Genomic DNA, 23,916 nt, shown 5'->3' with positions numbered 1-23,916 from the left:
CTCCTACTTTATGAACCGTTATAGCTTTTATTTTTTTTTAGCATGAGATAAAATTAGAAAGAAGACAATTTCTAAACTTGCAACTTCATTTCTCTTAAAAAGGAATGAATGTGTGAACTAACTACAAGAAGAGAAGGTAATTTTTACTATAGGCATAACCCATTTAGACATAGTTCTGTCATTTTCTGTTTCATATGAGAAAGCAGGTAATATGAAAAAAGAACTAAAAATGAAAGCTAACATCTTGATAAAACTGACAAATTTTTTGTTTTTGTATATCCTAAAATAGCAAAGATTTTATTTGGGGAACATGTTTTTTCTTTTCTTTTTTTTTTTTTTTAGCACTAACAACTGGGAAATGAATACATTATAAGAGGTGACCTAAAATAAAAGTGGCAAATATTATATACCATGCTTCTGCCACTACACAATATAAAGAATGTTTTACACTATCATTTCTAAATAAGAAATGTTTATCATATGAATATCAAGTCTGATTTTAGGATAATTTCTAAAAGCATTATAGGTTATTATATATATATATATGACATAAGCTACAAGCAGGAATAATATTTTACCATTAACACAAATATGTGAAGATCATAACTGGCCTCACTGTTAACTAATTTGTTATAATAGGAAATTTAGATACTTAAGGCTGAAATAGATGACAAAAACTGTAGAAGTACCATTCTTAGCAAATATTTTAAGAGGATTAAATTAGCAGCATTAATTATTTCCCACTTGGGACTCTTAATGAATGTTATTGAAATTATAACAAAGGTAGAATTTGAATTAACATAATAAAGTGATAGATAAAAAAAATTATAAGCAGACATTCCTATCTGATCTGATAGGAAGATTTTCCCCTCTTCCAGTTATGGGAGAAAGAAGGGAAAACTTACTTAAATAGTTAGCATTTAGTTAACAACAATATGAGTAGATGGGACAGGAAATTTAGGTGGGAAATAAGCCCTAGGAAAGAAAACGGTTTAATATGTCTGTCTGATTTTAAAAGAGTTACAACAAAAAAGTTTTTTTAATAGTAGAGTTGTCAATCTCACTAGTGGCACTAGAGTCAATATTTCTTTCTCTAGGTCAATGAAATAGTCTACTATAAGCAAGATAAAGCATTTAATAAATGAGTGTCAAATCAGAATATATGCATAAAATCTCTTGAATATAATGTGCTATACAAATTAAAACATGTTAATATCAAAATACAGTTTAGTATTACTTTGTAAAACTGAAATAGTCATTAGAGTAATACCACAAAAAGTTTATCATAAATAAAGATTAAAAGAGAAAAAGATGGAAGAAAACCCCAAAAAACAAAAACTGCCTGCTAAGTACTCTAGATAGCAAACTATACGTGTTAAAACAAATACTGCAATCATGTGCCTTAACCACACTGAGACTCAGGTACAGGTGACACTACTATATGATTATACTGTTTATAAGGCACACTTCTTAGTATTATATAAATGTGTGGGCACATAAAACAAAATGGCACTTTTTTATTCTCTCTAAAATAACTATTTTAGACACAAATAGCTTTATAGTGTTTTATTTTATGTAATAACAACATCAACAACGAAAAAACCAAAAGCACAAAATGAAAACAAAATTCCAGAGTCAAAATAAATAAAAACAGAGACATTGATAAATTAAGAAAGTACCTTTAAAATCTTAAGAACACATGTACTTCCATACAAACTCCTGCACTAGTGTAATTTATTTAAAGGGTTAGTACAGAGAAAATGTTTGATGAATGTATCAATATTCCCTTCTTTTAATATTTATAAGCTATGTCCACATATATAGCTCAAACTATTTATACAAATCCTACCATTGCCCTTCCCTTGAATGCAGATTTGCTTAATATTCAACCCAGCCATAAGATTCAACAGGCTCTACCACTTATAGTGCTGTAGAACACTATCAAATCCTGAGTGCTGTACAGAGAAACATTAGCCCAGGTTCTCCTTGGAGATTCTCTTTGGGAAATCCTTTTACTGGATAATTTGTTATATTAGAGTACAGAATTAATATACTAACCTTTAAGCAACTGAATACTGGAAAACAGGGTTCAATTCTTACCAGGCTAGAGACTATGATGGAGGGAAATGTAGGCTTTACATGAATAAAAGCAATGCCTATTCAAAATAAGCATGCTGCAGCTCTAAGCCACAGTTCTAAATGAATACAAAGTAGTCACTGAAAATGCTTACTAATTTTTTAAGCAAAAATTTGTTATCAGTCTAATTCAAAAACATCTATTATTGAACATTAAAAACTAACTAAATCTTATTCTGGCTCATTCAGAAACTTAGTTTTACAATTACGGATATGCTCAATGCACACCCAGCACCCTGCCTCATAGTAACAGCTATTTGTGAAAAGACTGTGTTTTGCTGTATAGGCCAAAGAGAAGGCTGACATCATCTTGCTGGCACCCTCCTGTGACATTTTCAAATCATGCTGACTGGTTATTTCTTATTCTCTCTAATCCAAACTGCAAAATCATCTATCAGTCAATCTTTAATTACATTATTCTCTTATCAGAATAATGCTTACACAGCATTTTTGCATTTAATATGTTCCTGATGAATATTTGGAAATATTTTAAAAGGTAGACTTATATGTTTCACTGGGGCCCCATTCTCTCATAGTAGTTAACCTGGACAAAAAAACTATTAGTACCCAACACAAAGAGGGCTCAACCAGGAAGAAACAAAACGTAGACCAAACTTTAAATTACATAATCAGTCCTGCAGGTAGTTTATCTTGAAGAGAAAAAAAAAAAAATCCACAACTGAATAAAAACATACAATTTTTCCTTTTTTAAGTAACTCAAACATCAGAAATCCAAGTTTATATAATGCTTCCAATTTGCCCATGGATGTTTATAAAATTCCTCTGCCATATAATTTAACAAAGCATTCTTATAAACAGTGCATTTAAAATGTTATAGTATGTATATTTTTTGATATGTCTCAAGTCTCTTTTTTAAAATATGTATATTTAAAGTCAGGTTTCTAAGCATTCAGTGGTACATCTCTTAAGGTATGATACACTGAAAGTTAAGCATATAGTTAATACATTCAGTACCTGACATCTATCAAATAGAGAAACACTATTATACAGAGTAATTAGAAAAACCAGAAACATATCATAATTTGTTTATGCTTTTAAGTATGTGTTATCAATGAATGATATAGTAAGAACAAACCCAATTGCAGGAATACTGAAGCAGAGGCACACAGAGCCCATATGACTTGTTCATGCTTGTCATCACCATTGATTATTTAGTGCTGAGAATGCATTACATGCTGTTTAGGACCCAAAATGCACATAGACTCAATATGTCACATCCACAAAAACAACAAAGAATTCCTGGTCACCAGGACTTTGTGGTGAACACAAGAGCCCTTTCTTGATCCATTTCTAAAGGAAAGGAAGAACTATGGTAGTCACCTTTCACAAGTTAAATAATTATTAACAACAATAACTGCTTATCTTTAATATACCTTGCACTGCTAGAAGCTGCTCCTCTGTGGTCCAACGGGCATTAATTTTCTGATTTGACTACAAAATTAAAGAGAAGTTTCCTAATGAGGATATGAAGACAGACATTTTTCCAAAGAGCTTATTTTTTTTTTTAACTTTTCACCAAATCACAGACATGAGATTACTAAAATTCTGATTTATGAAGATTCCTTTTTCAGAAAGATTAAAAATATATATTCTGAGTTACCTTTTACCCACACAGAAAGATGATAAAAGGGAAATGTACCAATTTGGGAGAATAAACAACATTTACATTTATACTCTAATCAGAGATATTAAAAACTGAGAAAATCTGTTAGAGTAGATGCCCATTTTCCAACTACAATGTTTCTATCACACATTGCAGATATTAATTTTAGCCTAGTTTTAAAATTTAAGAGACTTTATTTTCTTTAGAGAGGGCCTATGACTCTCTCTAAATTTTTTCCCTTCATATTTAGTTTAAACTTATCTGCATTCCCACTAAAACAGTGGTATTAATTAGCAGAGGCCTGTAGAAGAGGCCTAAGTCCTAAAATATTTCTTTACATTTCTGAGGCAGAAAGAGGCCCACTGATAAGAGTAGACTTTTTTCTCCCAGGATCTCCCAATATTCCTCCCAATATTTTTGTTTAAAAAATCCCAAGTTTAGTATTTTTATTATGGTAAATTACAATATCAAATTTCTTTAGTGTATATCCACTGATAGTAAATCAAGGAGCTTTGGTAGCAGAAGGAAGAACAGAAATAAGTACCCCAGCTTGCAGAGGTTTGCAGAAGGAACTGCCAAGATAGAATGGCTTGGTGTAATACCTGGACATGCTGGGCAAAACAGGGTTCCCTTGAGAAGTGATGTTTAGGTCTTGTCTCACCCACGTTCTTAGCAATAAGCATTTCTACAGTACACAGAGGTTCTGGGTAACACCAACTTTCTTGCCATGAGTGAAGAGGTATAAGTAAGTATTCAGAAGGAAGAATGAAAGAAAAATTCAAAATTAAAAAAACTTTTATTAGGAGAGAAAGGAAAAAGTAAAAAATGGCTTAAAGGAGGGAAAAACCTAAAATAGAAATCACTGAATTCCAGATGAGGAGATTAAAAAGGTACAGCAAGGCGGGCCAGAAAGCAGACAGCGGAAATCCGGTTAGGATTTTGGACATTGGCAATGAGGCAAAGGGAACAACAGAGAAAAAGAAAAGAAAAAGAGGGGGAACAGGAGAAATTATGAGGGTCATACAGAAGCTGTAATATGGTGAACTTTTGAAAGGAGAGAACAGAACTGTGGTTACTAGAAGAGGAAAGTGGGAGGGAGACAGGGAAAGAGGTTAATGAGAATTAATGAGAAATTGGCTAATGGACATAAAGAATGATTACGTATCGTGAGGATGAATAAGCTATCCTGATCTGACCATCACATATTGTACACAGCTACTGATAGTCAACTTTGCACCCCACAAACATGTACAATCAATTAAAAAAGTGAAAAACAAATTTTTAAAAAGTTGATAGAGGAAAAAATAGAAATTTAAATATATGTTTTCCAAAAAGGGGAGTAATGAGAATGGAGAAGGAGCTAATATTGAGTTAACATATAAGCAATCAAATGCCATCATAGCTGTAAAAGGTAGATAAAAGAGGTCCTCGATGCTGTGGATTGACTGACTTGTGTCCCCCAAAGTTCATGTATTGGAAGCTTATTTCCCACTATAACTCTTGAGGGTAGGAAATCCTATTATGGTAATAGAAAGGTGGAGCCTTGAAGAGGTGATGAGATTGTAGGACCATGCACTCGTGAACGGATTAATAATGGTGGTCAGGGGCGTGGTTCTAAGGACTTTAAAAGGAGAGCAGGTGAGAGTTTCTCTCTCTCTGCTCTGCCATGTGAGTCCCCTACACTGCTAAAGTCACCACCAAAGAAGACCCTCACCAGATGTGTTCCCTGGACTTTGGACTTCCCAGCCTCTGAAAACCGTAAGCAATAAATTTCTTTTTCTTATAAATCACTCAGTTCCAAGTATTTTATTATAAGCAACAGAAACGGACTAATACCTTGGTATACAATGATCAACTGGTACTGGAACCTATTTCAAACAGGTTCAAATATTTCACAGTAAATGGTGAAAAAATAAAGGAATGACTACAACTTAATTTGAAATATAAAACTAAAACTTCTGAAAATCAATTCAATTTTAAAAATAGCTAATAATTTAGTTTAATGTATTTTATTTTGGGCATATCTTTTCTGACTATATTCTGCTTTAAAATTCACAACATGATGATAAAATGGGTCACTTTTTATTTGAGGGTTTCAATAATTTTCTTAAAGGTCTCTCTTAATTCTTTGTTACTTAAATTATTTTTTGCAGTGCTTGCCTATGAGTCTTTTTTTCTTCAATTGTTAATTGTGCTGGATACTCATCTGTCAACAATTTTGTAGGTAACTGAAGCCATTCTCTTGCACTTTAACAGACTTCTTTTGCAAAGTTTACAATTTCACTTTGGTTTGTGTTATATTTGCGTTGTATTAGCAAGACAGTGACAGAGAAGGATGTTCATGTGATGGAGGAACAGATAAAACAGCTACAGTTAATTAAGAAGAGTTGGTTAGTAGAGCCTAATTTTGTAAATTATCAGTTCATTATTGAGTACATTCTTGTTTGGCAACTTTTGCTTCTCTGTGCATTCCTTAGATTAATGAGAACTTGGATACTGAGGATCTTCTGTACATACAAGCTACAATACCTGTGTTGCAAGTTGCTCTGAGGATTAAATATAACTAAATATGAGGATATATTTAGAACATATGTAAAAAAAAAAAAAAAGCATGTAGCACAGTGCCTGAGCAAACAAAAGTTGATCAATCAATGCCTGTTAAATCTGAAAGGCAAAAACTGGAGGGAAAGGTAACATTAATGAAAAGGGAACAAAACAAAAAATGAAAGAGAAATTACGTGCACTATGAAAATCTATTTTCATCTAAACTTCATATATCTACACAATGGAATACTACTCAGCTATAAAAACGAATGAAATACTGCCATTTGCAACAACATGGATGGACCTTGAGAGAATTATATTAAGTGAAACAAGTCAGGCACAGAAAGAGAAATACCACATGTTCTCACTTATTGGTGGGAGCTAAAAATTAATATATAAATTCGCACACACACACACACACACACACACACACACACACACACACAAAAACCGGGGGGGGGGGGAAGAAGATATAACAACCACAATTATTTGAAGTTGATACGACAAGCAAACAGAAAGGACATTGTTGGGGGGGAGGGGGAAGGGAGGGAGGTTTTGGTGATGCGGAGCAATAATCAGCCACAATGTATATCGACAAAATAAAATTTAAAAAAATAAAAAAAAATTAAAAATAAATAAATAAATAAAATAAACTTCATATAATTCACAAGAAAAACAGGAGATTGGATAAACACAAATAAATTAAAATTAAAAAGTACAGAGTATACAGTATTGGGAATTCAAAGAAGGGAGGAAAAGTCATGACGACTGGAGTGAGGAAAAAGGAAAGTTGGAAGGGTTGGAGTTTGAGATGGGCTTCAGAATAGAAGGTTATGAAAGGCAAAGATGAGAAGGCATTCCACGTGGGAACAACAGGATTTGTGTCAGGAAGAAGTGATAAACAAGCTTGGAAAGTTGGTAAATATTTAATTAAACTGAAATACAATAAGGACCACTTTTGGAAGGACAGAAAAAGTAAGGTTTATAAACTCACAGTAAATTTAATAAGCAACAGTTGTATCTTTTTGTTTTGGGGGAGCAGGGGATGAGGGGTATGATTATAACCAGAATAAGACTTTAAGTCTGGAAAGCAAGGAGAAGTGATGCTGTTAAGAACCTAGGAAGTCAAGAAATGCTGGTTTGGGAGATGTGGGAAGGCAAGGCTAAGATTAATTTAATTTGAGATACACCGAGAATGAGGTATTAGGCAGGACACTGAGGTAAAGCTCAGGTTCCACTTGAGGCTAAAATAGATTCATTTACTCAAACACATTTTTGACGCGTCTAGGAAATTTTTATAAGTAAAAACAATGGAGTCATATCTTACTCAGATGTGAGGTTCTAAAATCAGCCTATAAATTTTGTGTGTGTGTGTGTGTGTGTGTGTGTGTGCATGTGTGTGTGTTTCCCTCTCCAAAATTACTCCTGAGATGTTCTTACAAAGGGAGAAATGGAGACAGGCACACAGTCTCTCAATATGTTCACATAGCCAGTTATTACTCCAGCATTGGAATGGACCACTAGTTTTTCAGTTAAACTCCAGCTGAAGCTGTTGGCTTAAATTTAGGGTAGTGTTTTATTAAATAAACATATTTAAATACTAGAATCTACCTCACTTCTAAGAGATACTCACATAAGAGGCACATGGAAGCTAGGACTAATTAAAGGAATAGTGGATTCTTGTTTTGCAGTTCATGACTGCTCACTCTGGGCATACACTCAATAAAATGGAGTTCAGGCAGAATTGCCAGCACTATTGCACTTGCTATCACTAAACACTTTTTCTCTCTCTCTCCCCCCTCTCTCTTATTTGGCTGAATGTCTGTGGTTAAATTTGTATCATTTAAACATACATATGATGTGACTTTAATACAGTGAAGTGGTGAGATTGCGTACCTCCAAGAGAAGAGAGAGAAATGAATTCTGAGGATAAAAAATTGGAGAATGCCTATATTTACGTATAGAAAGGAAAATTACAGCTTGAGAAGGCAACATAAACATAATAGTTATAAAAGAGAACAAAGCCTCTTAAAAGTTAAACGAAGAAAAAGAAAGAGGGGTAGTCAGTCATCTGTATCAAGGGCTCAGAAAAAGGTAAGGGGAATCAGGAATTAAAAGTTGTGGAATTTGGTCATCAGTGCCAATGTTAACCTTTAAGTGGCTTTAGTGGGAAAATGCAGGAGGGAGAGATGAAAGTGTATAAGGTTAAACAGTCTATGTGTGACAAAACAAAAGCAGTGGAAGAGAACGGAGACAGAAAGAGAAACAGGGTCAAAAAATTTAAATATTCAGGATTCCTGTCAGTTACTGATTTTTATATTCTTTTTTAGACCCAAGAAACTTTGGTAGAGATTTATTTAATTTAAACAAAGGACTAGAATATATCTAGAAATCTAAAACCATGTGGTAGTTGTAGTTACTTAGGTGGTACCATAGAGTGTATTCTTCTACAAATCCCAGTCTGAAATGCTGCTGTTTTAAAAATAATAATATAAAACAATATATAATATTAAAGGTCCAAAAGAGCCTTCTAGAACAATCTATGACACCCTTAGTGAATTCAGCATTTTTACTGCATCCTTTCCCTGCTAAATTGTCTTCACATCTTTCCCATTTTTGTCAGTGTTAGATTCATAGTATCTTTGAGTTGGAAGAATAGGAAAAGGTCACCAAGTTAAACCTTCTACCCAATGCTGAAAATTCCATCCAACATCCATAATGACATAATAATGTTACCCACCTCTCCACCCATCTTTTTTTTTTTTTTTTTTTTAGCAAGATGACCAGTAAGGGGATCTCAACCCTTGGCTTGGTGTTGTCAACACCACGCTCAGCTAGTGAGCCAACCAGCCATCCCTATATAGGATCCGAACCTGTGGCCTTGGTGTTATCAGCACCGCACTCTCCCAAGTGAGCCACGGGCCGGCCCAACCCATCTTTGCACCTTTCCCATCTAGAAGGGAAATTTCTAGCTTCAAAAAGATCTCCTTTTTCAGTTATAATTATTCTTTCTTCCTAGATTCATTAATCTCCTTGCCCCCACCTATGTATCTCCATCCAAAATAAACCAAAGCATAACAAAACATGCCACCACCATCCCAGCACTCTCACATACTTTCAAAGAGACATATTAATTTCCTACTTTGCAGTGTTTTTTGGATTTATCACTTGCTTCCATTCCCACAACTAATACCCATCCATACTGATACGCCTTTACCATTTATCACTCACATGCTTAGTATTTTAGCAGCTATAAAGTTTCCCTGTTCTAATTTATGCAGCATGATACTGCCAGGATAATTTTCCTAAAATTAAAATTTTTCATTATATCCTCCCTATACTGAAGAAACTATAGGGTCTTTCCATTGACTTAATTGAAAAGGCGAACTCTGCTTTCTAGCTTTCATAAGGACTTTTATTCTCTGGTCCTTGCCCACTGAACTCGATCACAAAGAAGCCCCTGCTCCTCTCTCACACACAGTGTTCATTCCTCCTCTGCATCCAACTTTGCCTCCCTAAGTAGACAATATATGAGGGTACTTCAAAAAGTTCATGGAAAAATAAAATTAAAAGATAATACTAATCTTTCCATGAATTTTTTTTTTTTTTTTTGGCAGCTGGCTGGTGTGGGGATCCCAATCCTTGACCCTGGTGTTATCAACACCTCACTCTAACCAACTAAGCTAATTGGCCAGCCCTTCTATGAACTTTCTGAAGTACCCTCATACTTCTTGAGAAAAGATTATTTTACGCTTCCATTGAATTCTCAATAGCAATTAGCACAATAATGAGCACATAATAAATGCTCATGGACTACCTATTGCCTGTTTTTTTAAAATGCTTTTAATTTACCTCACTGGATTTATATTTTCAATGTACTATTCAGCATGAAACCACTGCTCATTATTATTCCCTCTGCCTGGAATGCCCTCCTCTGCCCTTTTCGTATGTGCAAAAATCCCACTTATCTTTCAAACCTCAGCTGAAACATCCCTCCTCCTCTAGGAAGTCTTCCCTGATTATCCTGCCAGAATGAATAATGCCCACCTGTTTTCCTATAACACTTTGCTCACAAATCTATCACATAACTTTTATCAGTTTGTCTTGTAACATCTACCTAGACCATGAGTTTTTTACAAAGAGGAAAAAAATCACCTCATCTCGTCCTCACCTTCATGTGCTCCTCCCTCCCGCCCCCCACACTTCCCAAAGTGTCTAATACAGTGCCTTACATGAAATAGGTGATCAATAAAAACTTGTGGAAGTGAATGGACTTTCTTCACCAAATTTTTCCCTAAATGAAAATAACAAATACAACCAAATTAATAAGTAAAGCACCTTAGTAACTATTTACTTCCAGAGGAGTTACTTCATTTAATGGCCTACTGTAATTATTGCAAAGGTTATTAACATTCTTTGATTAGGTATAACCTAAACCTAAAGGTAAGGGAATGGATTACATGATTTTACAAGGTCTTTCCTGTGATTGTTAATCTAGTACAGTATCTTGAAATATATCTATTCAAATTGCCCTCCTCTCAAAAGCAATAGGAATAATGTGGTAAATATATCCTGGGGACTTTCTAGATGATAAAACATATATACATTTTTCAAGTCATATGAGTTCAATAAATCACCCCAAAGTAATATTCAAACTTCAATGTACAGATGGCTAGAGTATTAAGATTTTGGTTGTTTCATTATGATCATTATTTTTTAAAAAACCAAAAGCTGTATGTTTGATAACTTCTAACCCAATAACTGCATTAAAATGTGAGAATCTAATATACAACTTTGCTATTATATGAAAACTTCCAAAAGTGAAGAGGCAGCATGATATACACTCATCTAGGACTCCAATCAGGACTTTGAAAACCTGAAATACAGCCAGAGTTCCATTGTTTACCAGTTGTGTGACCTTGAACAAATCAACCTGAGTCCCAGTTTCCTCATGTAAAATAATAGTATCTGCTTCTCCTACCTGTATGAAGTTACATAAAGATCAAATGAGGCAGCACATAGGAAAGCTGCAAAATGCTACTGTACTTTCACAGCTTTCTTTATATAATGAGCGAGGTTGTCCTGTAATTTTATGGAAAATTTGAGATTAGAATTATCTTTTCCTTGAAATTTGGTAGACTTTTTTCTGTAAAATTGTCTGGGCCTGGTGTTTTCTTGTAAGAAAAATATCCATTATGCCTTCATTTTATTTAATGATTATAAATTATTCAGCTTTTCTTCCTTTTTCAGACAATTTTGATAAAATATATTTTCTGAGGAATTTCTATATTTCGTTTAAATTTTCAAACTTGTTAGCATAAAGTTATTCCTCATATTTTCATAAATGTTTTTAATATCTACTGTATATATTTAATTTAATTTATTTTTTTTTTGGTGGTTGATGGGTACAGGGATCTGAACCTGTGACCTTGTTGTTACAAGGCTGCACTCTAACCCACTGAGCTAGTCGGCCAGCCCTGATTCTTAAATAATGAAATTATAGGCATTTTAAGTTTTTGTTTTTATGCATTTTAATGCATAATTAAATATAAAATTAAAATAATTTCAATACAACATTTAAAATAATTTTTTGTTCCAATAACATATATATTTTTTGGCAGCTAGCTGGTATGGAGATCTTAACCCTTGACCTTGGTGTTATCAGCACCATGCTCTCCCCCATGCTCTCCCAAATGAGCTAACTGGCTAACCCTGTTGCAATAATATAACAAATTAAAGCAGTATTTTTTTGTGTTACACCGTCCTTTGTGTGCCAGTTTACCTGTGGGTTTGAAATAACAGTCTATGTATTTTTCATTCTTTTCCATAACCTAACCTTCTAGAAAGAGATTATTCAAAACAAACAAACAAAAAGAACTTTTTTCATAACAAGTCTTCCTTTCTGAAAGATTCAAACGATTAAGATGGCATATGGTGCATGGTTTCTGAAGTGCTACTCTTCTGCCTCCCCCCAACCCCTCACAAATATTTCATCTGTAGATATTTGTCAGCCTGTGATTTGGGGGAAAAAAGTCCCATTAGGACCAAATAAGATTATTTGATTATCATATACATAGAAAGGCAAACCCAGGATATGAAGAACAACACAGGAGTCTTTAAAAAAGAAAGAAAAGAGAAAAGATTTTATAGTAGAAGTTTCTACTATAAAAAGACTTGATTGGACTTTAAGGGTCTTAAGGGCATTTAAGTACTTCTATAATTATCACAAATATCAAAAACATCTACGTTTCAGCTGAAATACAAGTAAGACTTGAGAAAATGATCAATCTATATCTTATTTTTAAATTTTATATTTTCATGGATATGTGCCAAGAATGTAAGTTCACATACTAAAATCCTAAGTGGAAATCTGAACCAAGAGACAAATATCTAACATTAAAATAAAAATTTGTTAAAACTGTTATAATGAACTCCTTTTCTTGTGATGTTCTTCTTGCTGTGTTGCTAGTTCACACAAACAGGAAAAGGCTTTGAGCAAACACTGCTGTAGACCCAGAAGTGCACTGGCTTGCTCATCAATGACCTTCTAGTTTCACATACATTGTGCCTACTCCTATAGCTACTTTCCCTAATTACCTTGCTTGATATTGAACTGCTAATGGCAGGAAAGAAATAATTAAAGTGATTAGCCAAGCCTTAAAAGATCAACTATCTAAATGAAAAAAAAAAATAGAGATATAACAAATTACCCATATTATGAAACCTTCAAAGTACTATTACATGTGATCAAAGTAGTACTTAAACACTGAATAACTCAAAGAACAAAGATTCACTACACTTAGTCACATGTATTCTTCAATAACATACCTCAGGAGGTTTGAATTCTTCAATTCCACCTTCCATTTTCTGTTTTAGTGCACTGTTTACTTGCTTAGCATTCTGAACCTTCAACAAAATAATCCCAAATTCGCATCAGTCTATGTAAATTTTTGTAAATTTTTGAGTACTCAATAAAAGAAAAGGATATATACCAAAACCTCTTAAATTTTATCTCAGGAAAATTGATGTTACACTTAGGATGTGATACATCACTCATTCAACTAATACACACATCAACTAATATGTACATCAAACAGACCAACAGACTTTGAATACCTTTGAATATAATAAATCATAGTTTTGAATATCTCTTAACAATATCTCTTATAACCAAAGACAACTGGTATACACAAGGATTAAATTCCATCAATACTTCTCATCACTATAATGTTCTGACCAAATAATTATTCCAGTAAGAGTGATGATGAATATGGTGGCTAATATTAGGTGTTTATTATATACAAAACATCATTCTTAGTGCTTTGTATGTAATAAATCCCTCAATTTTCACAACCACCCTGTGAAGTAAGTACAATCAGTTCTGCTATAACATCACAGATGTGTTCTTAAAAGTCACTGTACTACACAAAATCTACAATAAAATCTCAGGATTTATAGGGAAAAGGCGGCTGGAACAACAACACTCAAAAACTTCATCAATGACACATTAAAAAAAGACAGGATCCTAACAAAAATCGGAATACTGTTTTACACATTCTAATTGGTTAAAAAAATCCATAAATGCTACAATAAAGATGGTACTTTACCTTAAAAAAAGACCTGAAGGTTGCTTGTGGAAGTGGGCATCAAAATGGTTGCAGCTTGTGAATTATTATGAAGTGGTAGAAGGAGGGTTATTTGAAATCAGATGAAAAGTTTTAACATCAGATTTGTGTGGTTCATAACACTCAATGAATTGAAGTAGCTGGTACACATTTGAGGTGTGTGCGTGTGTGCTCAGTTCAGCTGGGTGCAGTTTTTTGCTGACAAAAATCATACATAAGCAAACACAAAATTCCCGTTATGCTCAAATTGTTCCCTAGCATATCAATTGCACTGGAACAAATTCATGCTTTCAAAACAAGAGTTATAGCAGAACCGACTCTACTTCTTTTATAACCATTTTATAGATGAGAAATGTAAGACATAGGCAAGTTAAGAAACTTTTCAAAGGTCACAAATGTAGAAGGTACAACCTGAATTTAAACCATACCAAGTTTTTAAACTACTATTCTACCAGCAATATTGTTAGTCTCCATTTAAAAAATTAAGGGTTAAGATTATTTGTTTATATATAAGGTGTTTGTGATTTTTTTTTCACCAGAGATCTTAAAAACATAGCTAAAATACATAAATCCAGGATGGTTCAAGGGCATTTAGTTGGCCATATTAGACAGACATACAGGAGGCATACAGAGATAAAATGTAAAGTCTCCATTCTCTAAGCTTTCATAGACTAGTGAAAAGGTAAATAAATGTAAAAGTATGATAAACGCTAAAACACCTAATATACACATGGAGAGAGAATAAGAATGTAAGTGTGCTCACATGTGTGTTGGTGGATGGGTGGTGGTGAAGATTAGGGAAAGTTTTCCAGAGGAGATGATACCTAAACTGAGTTTTAAAAGATTAACAAGAATTAAGCAGGCAGACAAGGCTAGGTTGAAGGAATGCATTCCAAGCAGAATAGGATTTAGAAAGACAGGAAAGTCCTAAGGCATAGGCAAGAAGTTAGGCTGGGTCCAGACCAAAGAATTTTTATTTTTTCTAAAGACCAAAGGAAATCTAAACGATTTTTCAGCAAGAAAGCAACATGACCATATTTGCCTTTTAGAAAGATTCTTCCAGCAATAATGTGGAAAACAGAATGGGATGAAGAGGATGGAAATTTAACAATCCAGGTAAGAAATATTAAGAAAACTTTCATTAAAATAGTAGGAATGAAGGAATGTTGGTACTGGTACACAGAGATAGGTTAAAGAAATCACTTGGAAACAAAATTAAGACCTCTTTGTAAACACTGGATGTTGAAGAATTAGGGGGAGTCAAGGATAACTGGTCATTAGCTTGAGTAACTGAGTGTATGTGGGTGGCACTATTCTCTGAGACAGGGAATGCAGAAAGAACAGATAACTAGAGTGGGTGTGGAAGAATTCAGTTTGGAAAATGTGTATGAGATGGATTTGGATATAAAAGTTGAAATAGCTAGCAGAATTTGTAAACCCATGAGTGCAAACCTTTACTGTGTCACACATCAAATGAATAACCAAGGAAGGAGCTTAAAATAAAGTTCCTTTTTAAAAATCAATAAAAATAGTCCATAAGTATAGTAGTAATATTGAGGATGAAGTATAAATACAGGTGACTCAATATATTTTATTCCTTTATTTTTTGAGTACTTTGAAAATATTACTGGCAAAGTATTCTAGAAGTTTTCTAAGAGGAATATTGCGGTTTAGAAGACGGAAGTCTCTAGCAAACAATCATGGTTTGACTAAAGGCTAAGCATTCAGTCAGTGTCACAAAAGTCAAGGAAAAGAAATTCTAAGAAGGAAGAAGTGGTTGACAGTGTCAAACATTACTGAGTAGTTAAGGGAAATAAGAACCAAGGAGGAGGCACTATACCTGGCAACTTGTTCATAATAATTTTAAAATAGCTTTTTCAGTGGAAGAATTGGAATGGGGTATGGGGCAGAAACTAAATTGGAAACGGTCAGAGAATAAGTGGTGGTAAGAAAGCAGAGGAAGCTAATGTGACTTATATTTATTCACGAAATTCGCTAGGGAAGGAAAAAGAAAGAAGAGCAGCTTGGGGTGAATATCCAGGATCAAAGGATAGAGAAATCTGAACATGTTTAAGATAAAGAATCTTGGCCCCACACTATACTATTGCAACATTCTTATATTTTATGTGATGTGGTACAATATTAACTCTAAGTACACAGCGATAAGGAAGCATGTTGTAATCCCTAAAGGAACTGCCAAAAAAAAAAGAGGCAAAGACATATAGCTGAAAAATGTAAATAAGACCATCATACATCTTTCCTTAAAGTCCTTTAGTGGTTTTCTAACTCAGGATGAATTTCAAATTTCTTAACATGACTTTCTCATAAATCCCTATCTACCTCTACTGTTACCTGCTAAAGGCAAATAGAAACTCATGAAGAGCTTTAAGATGAGTGATCTTGATCAGACCATTATTTTAAAAAGATAACAGTGACAACAATGTATAGCATGGAGCTAAAGAGAAGTGGACAGAGTCAAAAAGATAGTTATTATCATATAAGAAGTGATAAGGGCCTAAACAAGGGTAGTAGTAATGGAATAAAAATGAGGGAATTGATTTAAAGGAAATTTCAGAGATAAAACTCACATAACTGGGTTACCACTTGGTTCATGTGCGTTGGGGGGTTACGGGGAGAATAATGGCAAGGGATAAATCAAAAATGATTCTAATGTTTCAATAGACAGGGAACAGAGGAAAAAAATCTTTTGGGGGAAGATCTAGCAGGCAGCTGGAACTATAGCTACAGAGCTTGCGAGAAAAGTCACAGCTTTATCTACTCCAGATTCAGAAGTTACTGTCATATAGTGTAGGGTTGGTTGATACAAACCAAGAAAGTACAGACTTAGAAGAATACCTAGATTTAAGGGATAAGAAAAAACAATGAAAACAAAAAACAGGAAAAGATGACTGAGAAAGGTCAGAGACCTAATAATAACCATTAATCAAGTACTTACTATGTGCCAGAAACCGTTTTAAGCACTTAACATATATTATCTTATTTAATTCCTCCCAACCACCATATTAATATCTTCATTTCCAGATGAGGAAACTGAGGCTGAGAGATGTTAAACAGCTTCCGTAAGGTTATACAGGAAGGAGATGGTATAGCCAACGTCAGAACCAGATCCTGACTCTTAACCTGATTATGATGATGACACTCTTAAAATACTGCTGCTGCTACTACTACTGAAGAGGATGATGATGAAAAAGAAAACAGCAGTCATTATTCATTGAACATTTAAAACGTGCCACACACCGCTAAACAATCTACATGTATCATTGCAAATAATTCCCAACAACCTGAAAGATAAGTATAATTATTATCCCCAATTTCATAGATAGAAAATTAAAGCTTTGAGAGGTTATATAACTTGCTCAAGAGCTAACAGGTAGCAATTCAGGGATTCAAATCTAAAACAGGCAGAGGCATCAATAGATAAACTTTAAAGAATGAAACTTACATAAACGGGTGGCTAAGAAAATCTGTGAACAAATGAGTTCCACCAAGGTAAAAATGAATAAGCAAAATGGACAGAATGACAAAAAAACATTATTCTTATAAAATACCTGACGTTTTAGAGAGATCAGCTCCATGTCCAGTTGCCTCAGGATGGTGTTGGCTGCATTGGGACTACAAGAAACAGCTACCACATCTTCCTGGGTTAAATACATGCCCTTGGGTGGACGGCACTTAGAACGCTGAGAATGATGGCGATGTTGTAAACTCTGATACTCTCTCCTTCCAAGTCCAATCTTGCTAGTTTGGACAGGTTGTTCAGTATTACCCTAAGAGAATGAAGACAGAATAACAGGTCATTTGCTTTTTACAAATGTATACTTTGAAAACACTCTATTACTAGTAGAAGTATCTGCTGTACTAAGTATATCTAAAAAATAATTACAACCAATTATATGTAAGTCCAAACACACACAACACTCACCAACTGGGGGGGAAGCATACAACAAAACATATCCTTGATTAATCCACTCAACCAAACGTTTGGTTTCTAGGCCCAGAGGACTACAAATAAATGAAAAAATAAGTTAGACTCTAAACTTTCCTGTTTTGCTTCAAGATGGGATATGTTTTCCCTCAGCAATAAAGGGGAAGGAAGGAAGGAAAGGAAGGAAAGGAAGGAAGGACATATAACTTATTAAAAGCAAAGTTTTTTTAAAAAGTAAAAATAAGAAAAAAATGGGCAAATTAAGAATTATGACGTGGCAGATTAGATAGCTGATAAAAGAGATAATATCTCATTTTCACTTCAGAGTTGTTGAAAGAGAATTATGCCTCTAACAGTTAAAAAGGATACAGAATTGTCTTAACCCTGACATTTTTAAACTACAAATCTATGAATAAAATAAAATGTGAATTTATGCTTCATAAGAGGTTAGGAAAGTTCTAATAATGATGACTGTGAAGTCTTAAGCAGTATTTCATTATTATTTGCAATATTCTTAAAGTGTAATATAAAAATACAATGTTATTTTGTGCTTCTGAGAGAAGAACTCGTTAAAAACTATATCTATTATGCTGAAGGGTATATTTCACTGTAGATTTAATAATCCAATTCTTTAGAAAAGAAAAACTAGTAAAATTCATTAAACAATTGTATAATGAAGTATAGTCCACTTCATTGCTTAAAATCCAACTCCAAGCAATACATGACAGACTTGAGGTTTGGAGAAACTCCTCCCAGCATAGCACTACAAAGTTGCTGATGAAGTATTTTTAAAAATCCTTTAAAATTCATGTCTGAGCTGGCAGGGAAGTGAGGAAATTCCTCAGAGGCCAGAAATGATGAGAAAGCAAGAATTCAGAGGGATAAGCAAGTATGCAGGAGCTGGCAGTTGCCTAAAGCCCAGGCTTCAATGGATAACAGGTGCAGGGCACAGAAGACAAAGCCAGAATGCTGGAAGGGAAGTCCATCTTATGCAAAGTAGAAAAAAATACCCCTACTCTGCAGAGGGAGAGGATGTGATTAAAGGGAGTCATGTCTATCTCATCCATGGCTGGGAAGAAAGGAAAGAAACCCAAAAAAAAGTCACCCCTGAGAATCCCTAAGCACAGGTCTGCATTTAAGGCAGGCTTGGAGCCTAAGTTTATATGATCTGCCCGGCCTGAAACACCCCAAATCAAAAATTTAGTGTAAAGTGTCTCAGGTTGGTAGTGCCTGTAGACATTTAGCAGAAGTAAATGTGAATCCTTTCTAGAAGAATGCACTTTAAAGCCAGGTCTCAAAAATGTGTTTATGACCACTAGATCTTCACTAAATGATTTTCTAAAGGATATACTTTAAGGAGAAAAAAAATTATCTTTGAAGAAAGGTCTCAGATTCAAAAAGGAATGGTGAGCAAAATAAAAGTTAAACGTGGGTAAATCTAAATAAACACTGACTATATGTTAAAATTGAGATATTTAAAAAAACACAATGAAAACTAAAACTGTGGATAAAAATAGCATATAAATCAGGAGGGTAGTGGTTGGAACATTCTGTATTAATCAGAAAGCCATTAAAAACAGCAATATTTAATTTTAAGTTAAATACGCAGGATAAAAATTCCAAAGTACACTATTGTGACCAGAAATATAGAAACATCCCAAATTAGTAGAGAGGAAAAAAATAAAGAGATGGATTCTTAATCCCAAAAAATAGGCCATAAAGAAAGGGAAAAAAGACTAGAAAAAGCAAGTCAAATAGAAGGTAAAAATAAGAAAATACAAAAATACAAATAAATCAGTGATCATGATCAATATAAATGGGCTAAACTCTTCAGATAAGACATAAAATCCCAGCTATATGCACCTCATAAGACACACACTTAAAATGTGAGGACACAGAAATATTGAAAGTAAAATAATAAAGATATAACAGGCAAATACTTAGCAAAAGAAAGATGGTGGAACTATATCACGAGACAAAATAATCTTTAAGGCAGAAACCATTACAAGAGATGAAAGTCAGTACATGTTGATAAAAGGCTCAATTCAGCAGCAGGATAAAACAACTCTGGACTTTTATGAACCAAGTAACAGTAGCTTAAACATATAAAAAAGTATTACTTCTCAATAACTGATTGATCAGAATAATTGATTAGCTAAGCAGATAACATAAATCAAGCTAGCAAGTAGGCAAGCAGTAAGAATATAGATTCCACCCACAGAACACCCAAGCTTAAATTAATGGACACCTATAAAACCTTGTAACCAACAGAGTACACAGTGGACCCTTGAGCAATTTGAGGGTTAGAGGAGCTGACATCCACTCCTCCGCCCTGCACAGTCAAAAATCCACGTGTAACAGGTATACCTTCGACTTGATGATTTCCAAGTGAAACAAGTCAGGCACAGAAAGAGAAATACCACATGTTCTCACTTATTGGTGGGAGCTAAAAATTAATATATAAATTCACACACACACACACACACACACACACACACACACACACACAAAAACCGGGGTGGGGGGGAAGAAGATATAACAACCACAATTATTTGAAGTTGATATGACAAGCAAACAGAAAGGACATTGTTGGGGGGGAGGGGGGAGGGAGAAGGGAGGGAGGTTTTGGTGATGGGGAGCAATAATCAGCCACAATGTATATCGACAAAATAAAATTTAAAAAAAATAAAATAAAATAAAAGAAGAAGAAATTTTTCAAAATAAATAAATAAATAAATAAATCCATGTGTAAGTTTTGACTTCCCCAAAACTTAACTACTTACTTAAGTAGTAGTAAAGTACTTAAGTAATTAACTACTAATAGCCTACTGTTTGGTTAAGTATGTCATTAATGCATGACATACTTAACCAAAATTTTCCAATATATTTATAGAAAAAAATCCACGTATAAGACGACCTGCACAGTTCAAACCCATATTGTTCAAGGGTCAACTGTATATTCTTCTCAAGCACACAAGGAAAAACATTCATGAAAATTCCATATTCTAGGCTTGAGGTTTAAAATGTCAGCAAATTCCTCAACATTCCTGCCACTGAGAAGTTAGGGGTCTGGAACCCCTCCTCTTGATTCTGGACCAACTTTAGTGACTCACTTATAAGCAATAGAATGCAGCAGAACTGATGCTGAGCAACACCCAAAGCTGGCCCAGAAACAGCTGGGTAGCTTCCACTTAGTGCTTTAGGGATCGATTACTTTGGAGGAAACTAGCCGTCATTGTAAGAAGACAGATTTCTCAGAGAACACCAAGCCGGAAAGGCCACATGGAATTGCTCCAGTCAATGGCTAACATCAACTACCAGCAACAACATCTTAGAGTATACTTACTAGCACGAGTGTTTCTATGGGGTATGTAACTTATCTGCTTGTGTCCTTCACCAAGTTTCTGCTTAAATTTTTCTAATTCATTTTTAAGAGTCCTTTTTCCATTAAGGATGTTAATCTTTGTGTTAAATTTGTTCCTTATCAATTAACATTAAATTTTTTTTAAAAAGAAGCTTAGGAAGAAGCTTTGAGGTACAACGATATGCTTGCTTATTTTATTTTAGGTTTCACATCTTAAGATAGCACCAAGAAACTTGCTTTACAAAGACAAAATCAGTGATTTAGTAGTTCTATAAGTGTGCAGTTGAGCTAGGCATCCATAATTAACAATAATTTACTGCATATTATCAAATGGCTAGAAGAGAGTTTTAAAAGTTCTCGTCACAGAGAAATGATAAATTTTTACGTGATGAATTTGCTAACCCTGATTTGATCACTATATGTATACTTAATACATTTCAATAAAAAATTTAAATTAAAAAGAAATCAAATACTAAAGAATACATACAATATGATTCCATTTGAATAAAGTGTGAAATGAGCAAAACTAAATAATTATCCAGAGATACACATTTTTGTGATAAAACTATAAATAAAGAAGTGAATAATGAACAATTTCAGGATAAGGATTCCCTCAGTAGAGAAGGGAGGGCTATGCAATTGAGGAAACATACACATAAGATTTCTGTTTCTTAAGCTCAGTGATGGATACACTGGTGTTTGATTTATTATTATTCTTTAAACTGTTCATACTCCATGGTATGTACAGTTCATAAGTTTTAAAAGTTAAAATAAAAACCTTCTATGTAACATGTTAACATGCAGAAGCAGCTATAAAGATTTGTGCTAAAGGCAATGATGTAGTATCTTTCCCTGCATAATTTCCCTATCATTTGTGAAAGAGCAGAGAAATGAATGAAGCTGATGATATACAGTGCTAGTCCTGGACCACAGTCCTGAAGTATCCTTTTAACACTTTTTAATATACACTTCTCTCATATTATTTACTAACAGGATGAGATTACTGGCAAACAAAAGATCAGATGATTATATATAATCTTTCATAGTTGGGCAAAACAGTATTCCACATACACACATTTTCTCTATAACTAAAACCAAATCCCTAATGTCTCATGTTTGCACGGTAATTAAGAATTTATAACATGTAATCTCACTCGTTTTAATAATTTCACTGATATGTATCAGGCCCTGGGAATAAAAAGATAGGTAAGACATTATTTCTTGCTCTTAAAGAGCTCACCACCCAGGGACAGGCAGACAGGGGAGGGAAACTGTGAGTGAACAAGTACCATAGCATAATTAGTACTGCAATAGATTTGAGGAAAAATAAGGAGGTTGTCAATTCAAGATAAGGCACAGAAAGGTTTCAGAGAAGCTACATCTTATAGAGTTGTGAGGAATTTCCTAGGCAGATTTGGGAAGAAAGGGAATTCCAGAAAAACGGGACCAACATAACCACAAGACAAAAGCCAGGAACATATCTAAAACATTGTTAATAACTTGGAATATATAGGGTAGGGTGGACTGGGGAATGTCTAACTGGAGAGTTTGTGTTTTATCCTACAGACAAAGCCATGGAACAGTTGTAAGCAGTAATTTGGTTTTAAAAAGATTGCTTTGGCAAGGTAACCAATGGACTGGAAAGGGTGGTGTGGAGAGTGGAGGCATGGAGATAAGATGGAAAGCAGTTGTGATAATTCAGAGAAGAGATGAGAACCCAAAAATAAGGCAGTCACAGAGAAGAACACAGAGAAGACAACAAATTCCACAGTTAATTGAAGGAGAATTAAAAACAGTAATGATAAAATGAATGGAATAAGTGAGAAAAGAAAAAGATGCCACTAAAATTGAGATACAATGGTTAAAAAAAATAGACTGAAATCAGAGGATGGTGTTACAAAAGTCAAAGACAGATTTTCAGGAAGAAGGGAGGGGTCAATAACTTGAAATGATACAGAATGCACAAGCAGAGTACAATGAGTAATCAATCATTGGATGTGGCAGTTAGGATGTCACTGGTAAACTCTGTCGGCAGTTTCCATGAAGTCGTGGGAAGAAAAGAAGCCTGTCTGAAGCAAACTCAAGAGTGAAGTAGTGCCAAGGAATGATTTTTTTTTAGAGTGGTTAAGAGATAGCTATGCTTATAAATGGAAGCCTTTTACATACTTTGGGGCTGCAGTGAAGAGGTTGGAAATATGGGAAAGAGAAGGGTTAACTTATGGAGAAAGTCCCACAGTAGATATGAAGGGAGGATAGGATGAAACAAGCAGTGAAATTGTACAGAACAAGGCAAGGGACCCTTCTTTCTGTGAGACAGAAGCAGTCAGGCACAAGACTATTCATTCAACAAACATTTACTGAAGATTTGCCATACGCCAGGTACTGTGCAAAGTGCTAACGTTAATAAGTAACTTAGTCCCTGACTTTAAAGAGTTCATAGCTTAGTAGGCAAAATACGGTAATTGCAATATAAAGTTCTAAGTATAAATACAATATACAAAAACGACAGTACAAACATGGTTGCACAGAGGTTGGGGTAGGGTTAGAATTTAAGAGAGCTCTTGCCTGGTATTTTCTCTGTGACACAGAAGGTGAAATTATCTGCCAAGTGTTTTGGGGGGTGAAGGGGTGTAAGGCGATGCACAGAAAGGAATAAATGTTCCAAATAGTTGTCCAG

General features: G+C 34.3%; 1 protein-coding gene across 5 annotated transcripts in view; it reads right to left on the bottom strand.

Annotated features, from left to right (window-relative positions):
• The window catches only part of RCOR3 (REST corepressor 3), a 46,118-nt gene that overhangs the window by 5,635 nt on the left and 16,567 nt on the right, over positions 1–23,916 (bottom strand). For all 5 annotated transcript variants that reach the window (XM_063113929.1, XM_063113930.1, XM_063113931.1 and 2 more), the window contains 3 exons: positions 17,499–17,717; positions 13,133–13,210; positions 3,531–3,588 (listed from right to left, as the gene is read on the bottom strand). In XM_063113929.1, coding sequence (XP_062969999.1) covers positions 3,531–3,588; positions 13,133–13,210; positions 17,499–17,717 — 355 coding nt within the window. The remainder of the gene's footprint in view (positions 1–3,530; positions 3,589–13,132; positions 13,211–17,498; positions 17,718–23,916) is intronic.

This window comes from Cynocephalus volans, chromosome 11 (assembly GCF_027409185.1).
Source record: "Cynocephalus volans isolate mCynVol1 chromosome 11, mCynVol1.pri, whole genome shotgun sequence".
Classification (NCBI taxonomy): domain Eukaryota; kingdom Metazoa; phylum Chordata; class Mammalia; order Dermoptera; family Cynocephalidae; genus Cynocephalus; species Cynocephalus volans.
Note: the sequence above shows the minus strand (reverse complement) of the source record. Positions and strands in the feature narration are given on the sequence as shown.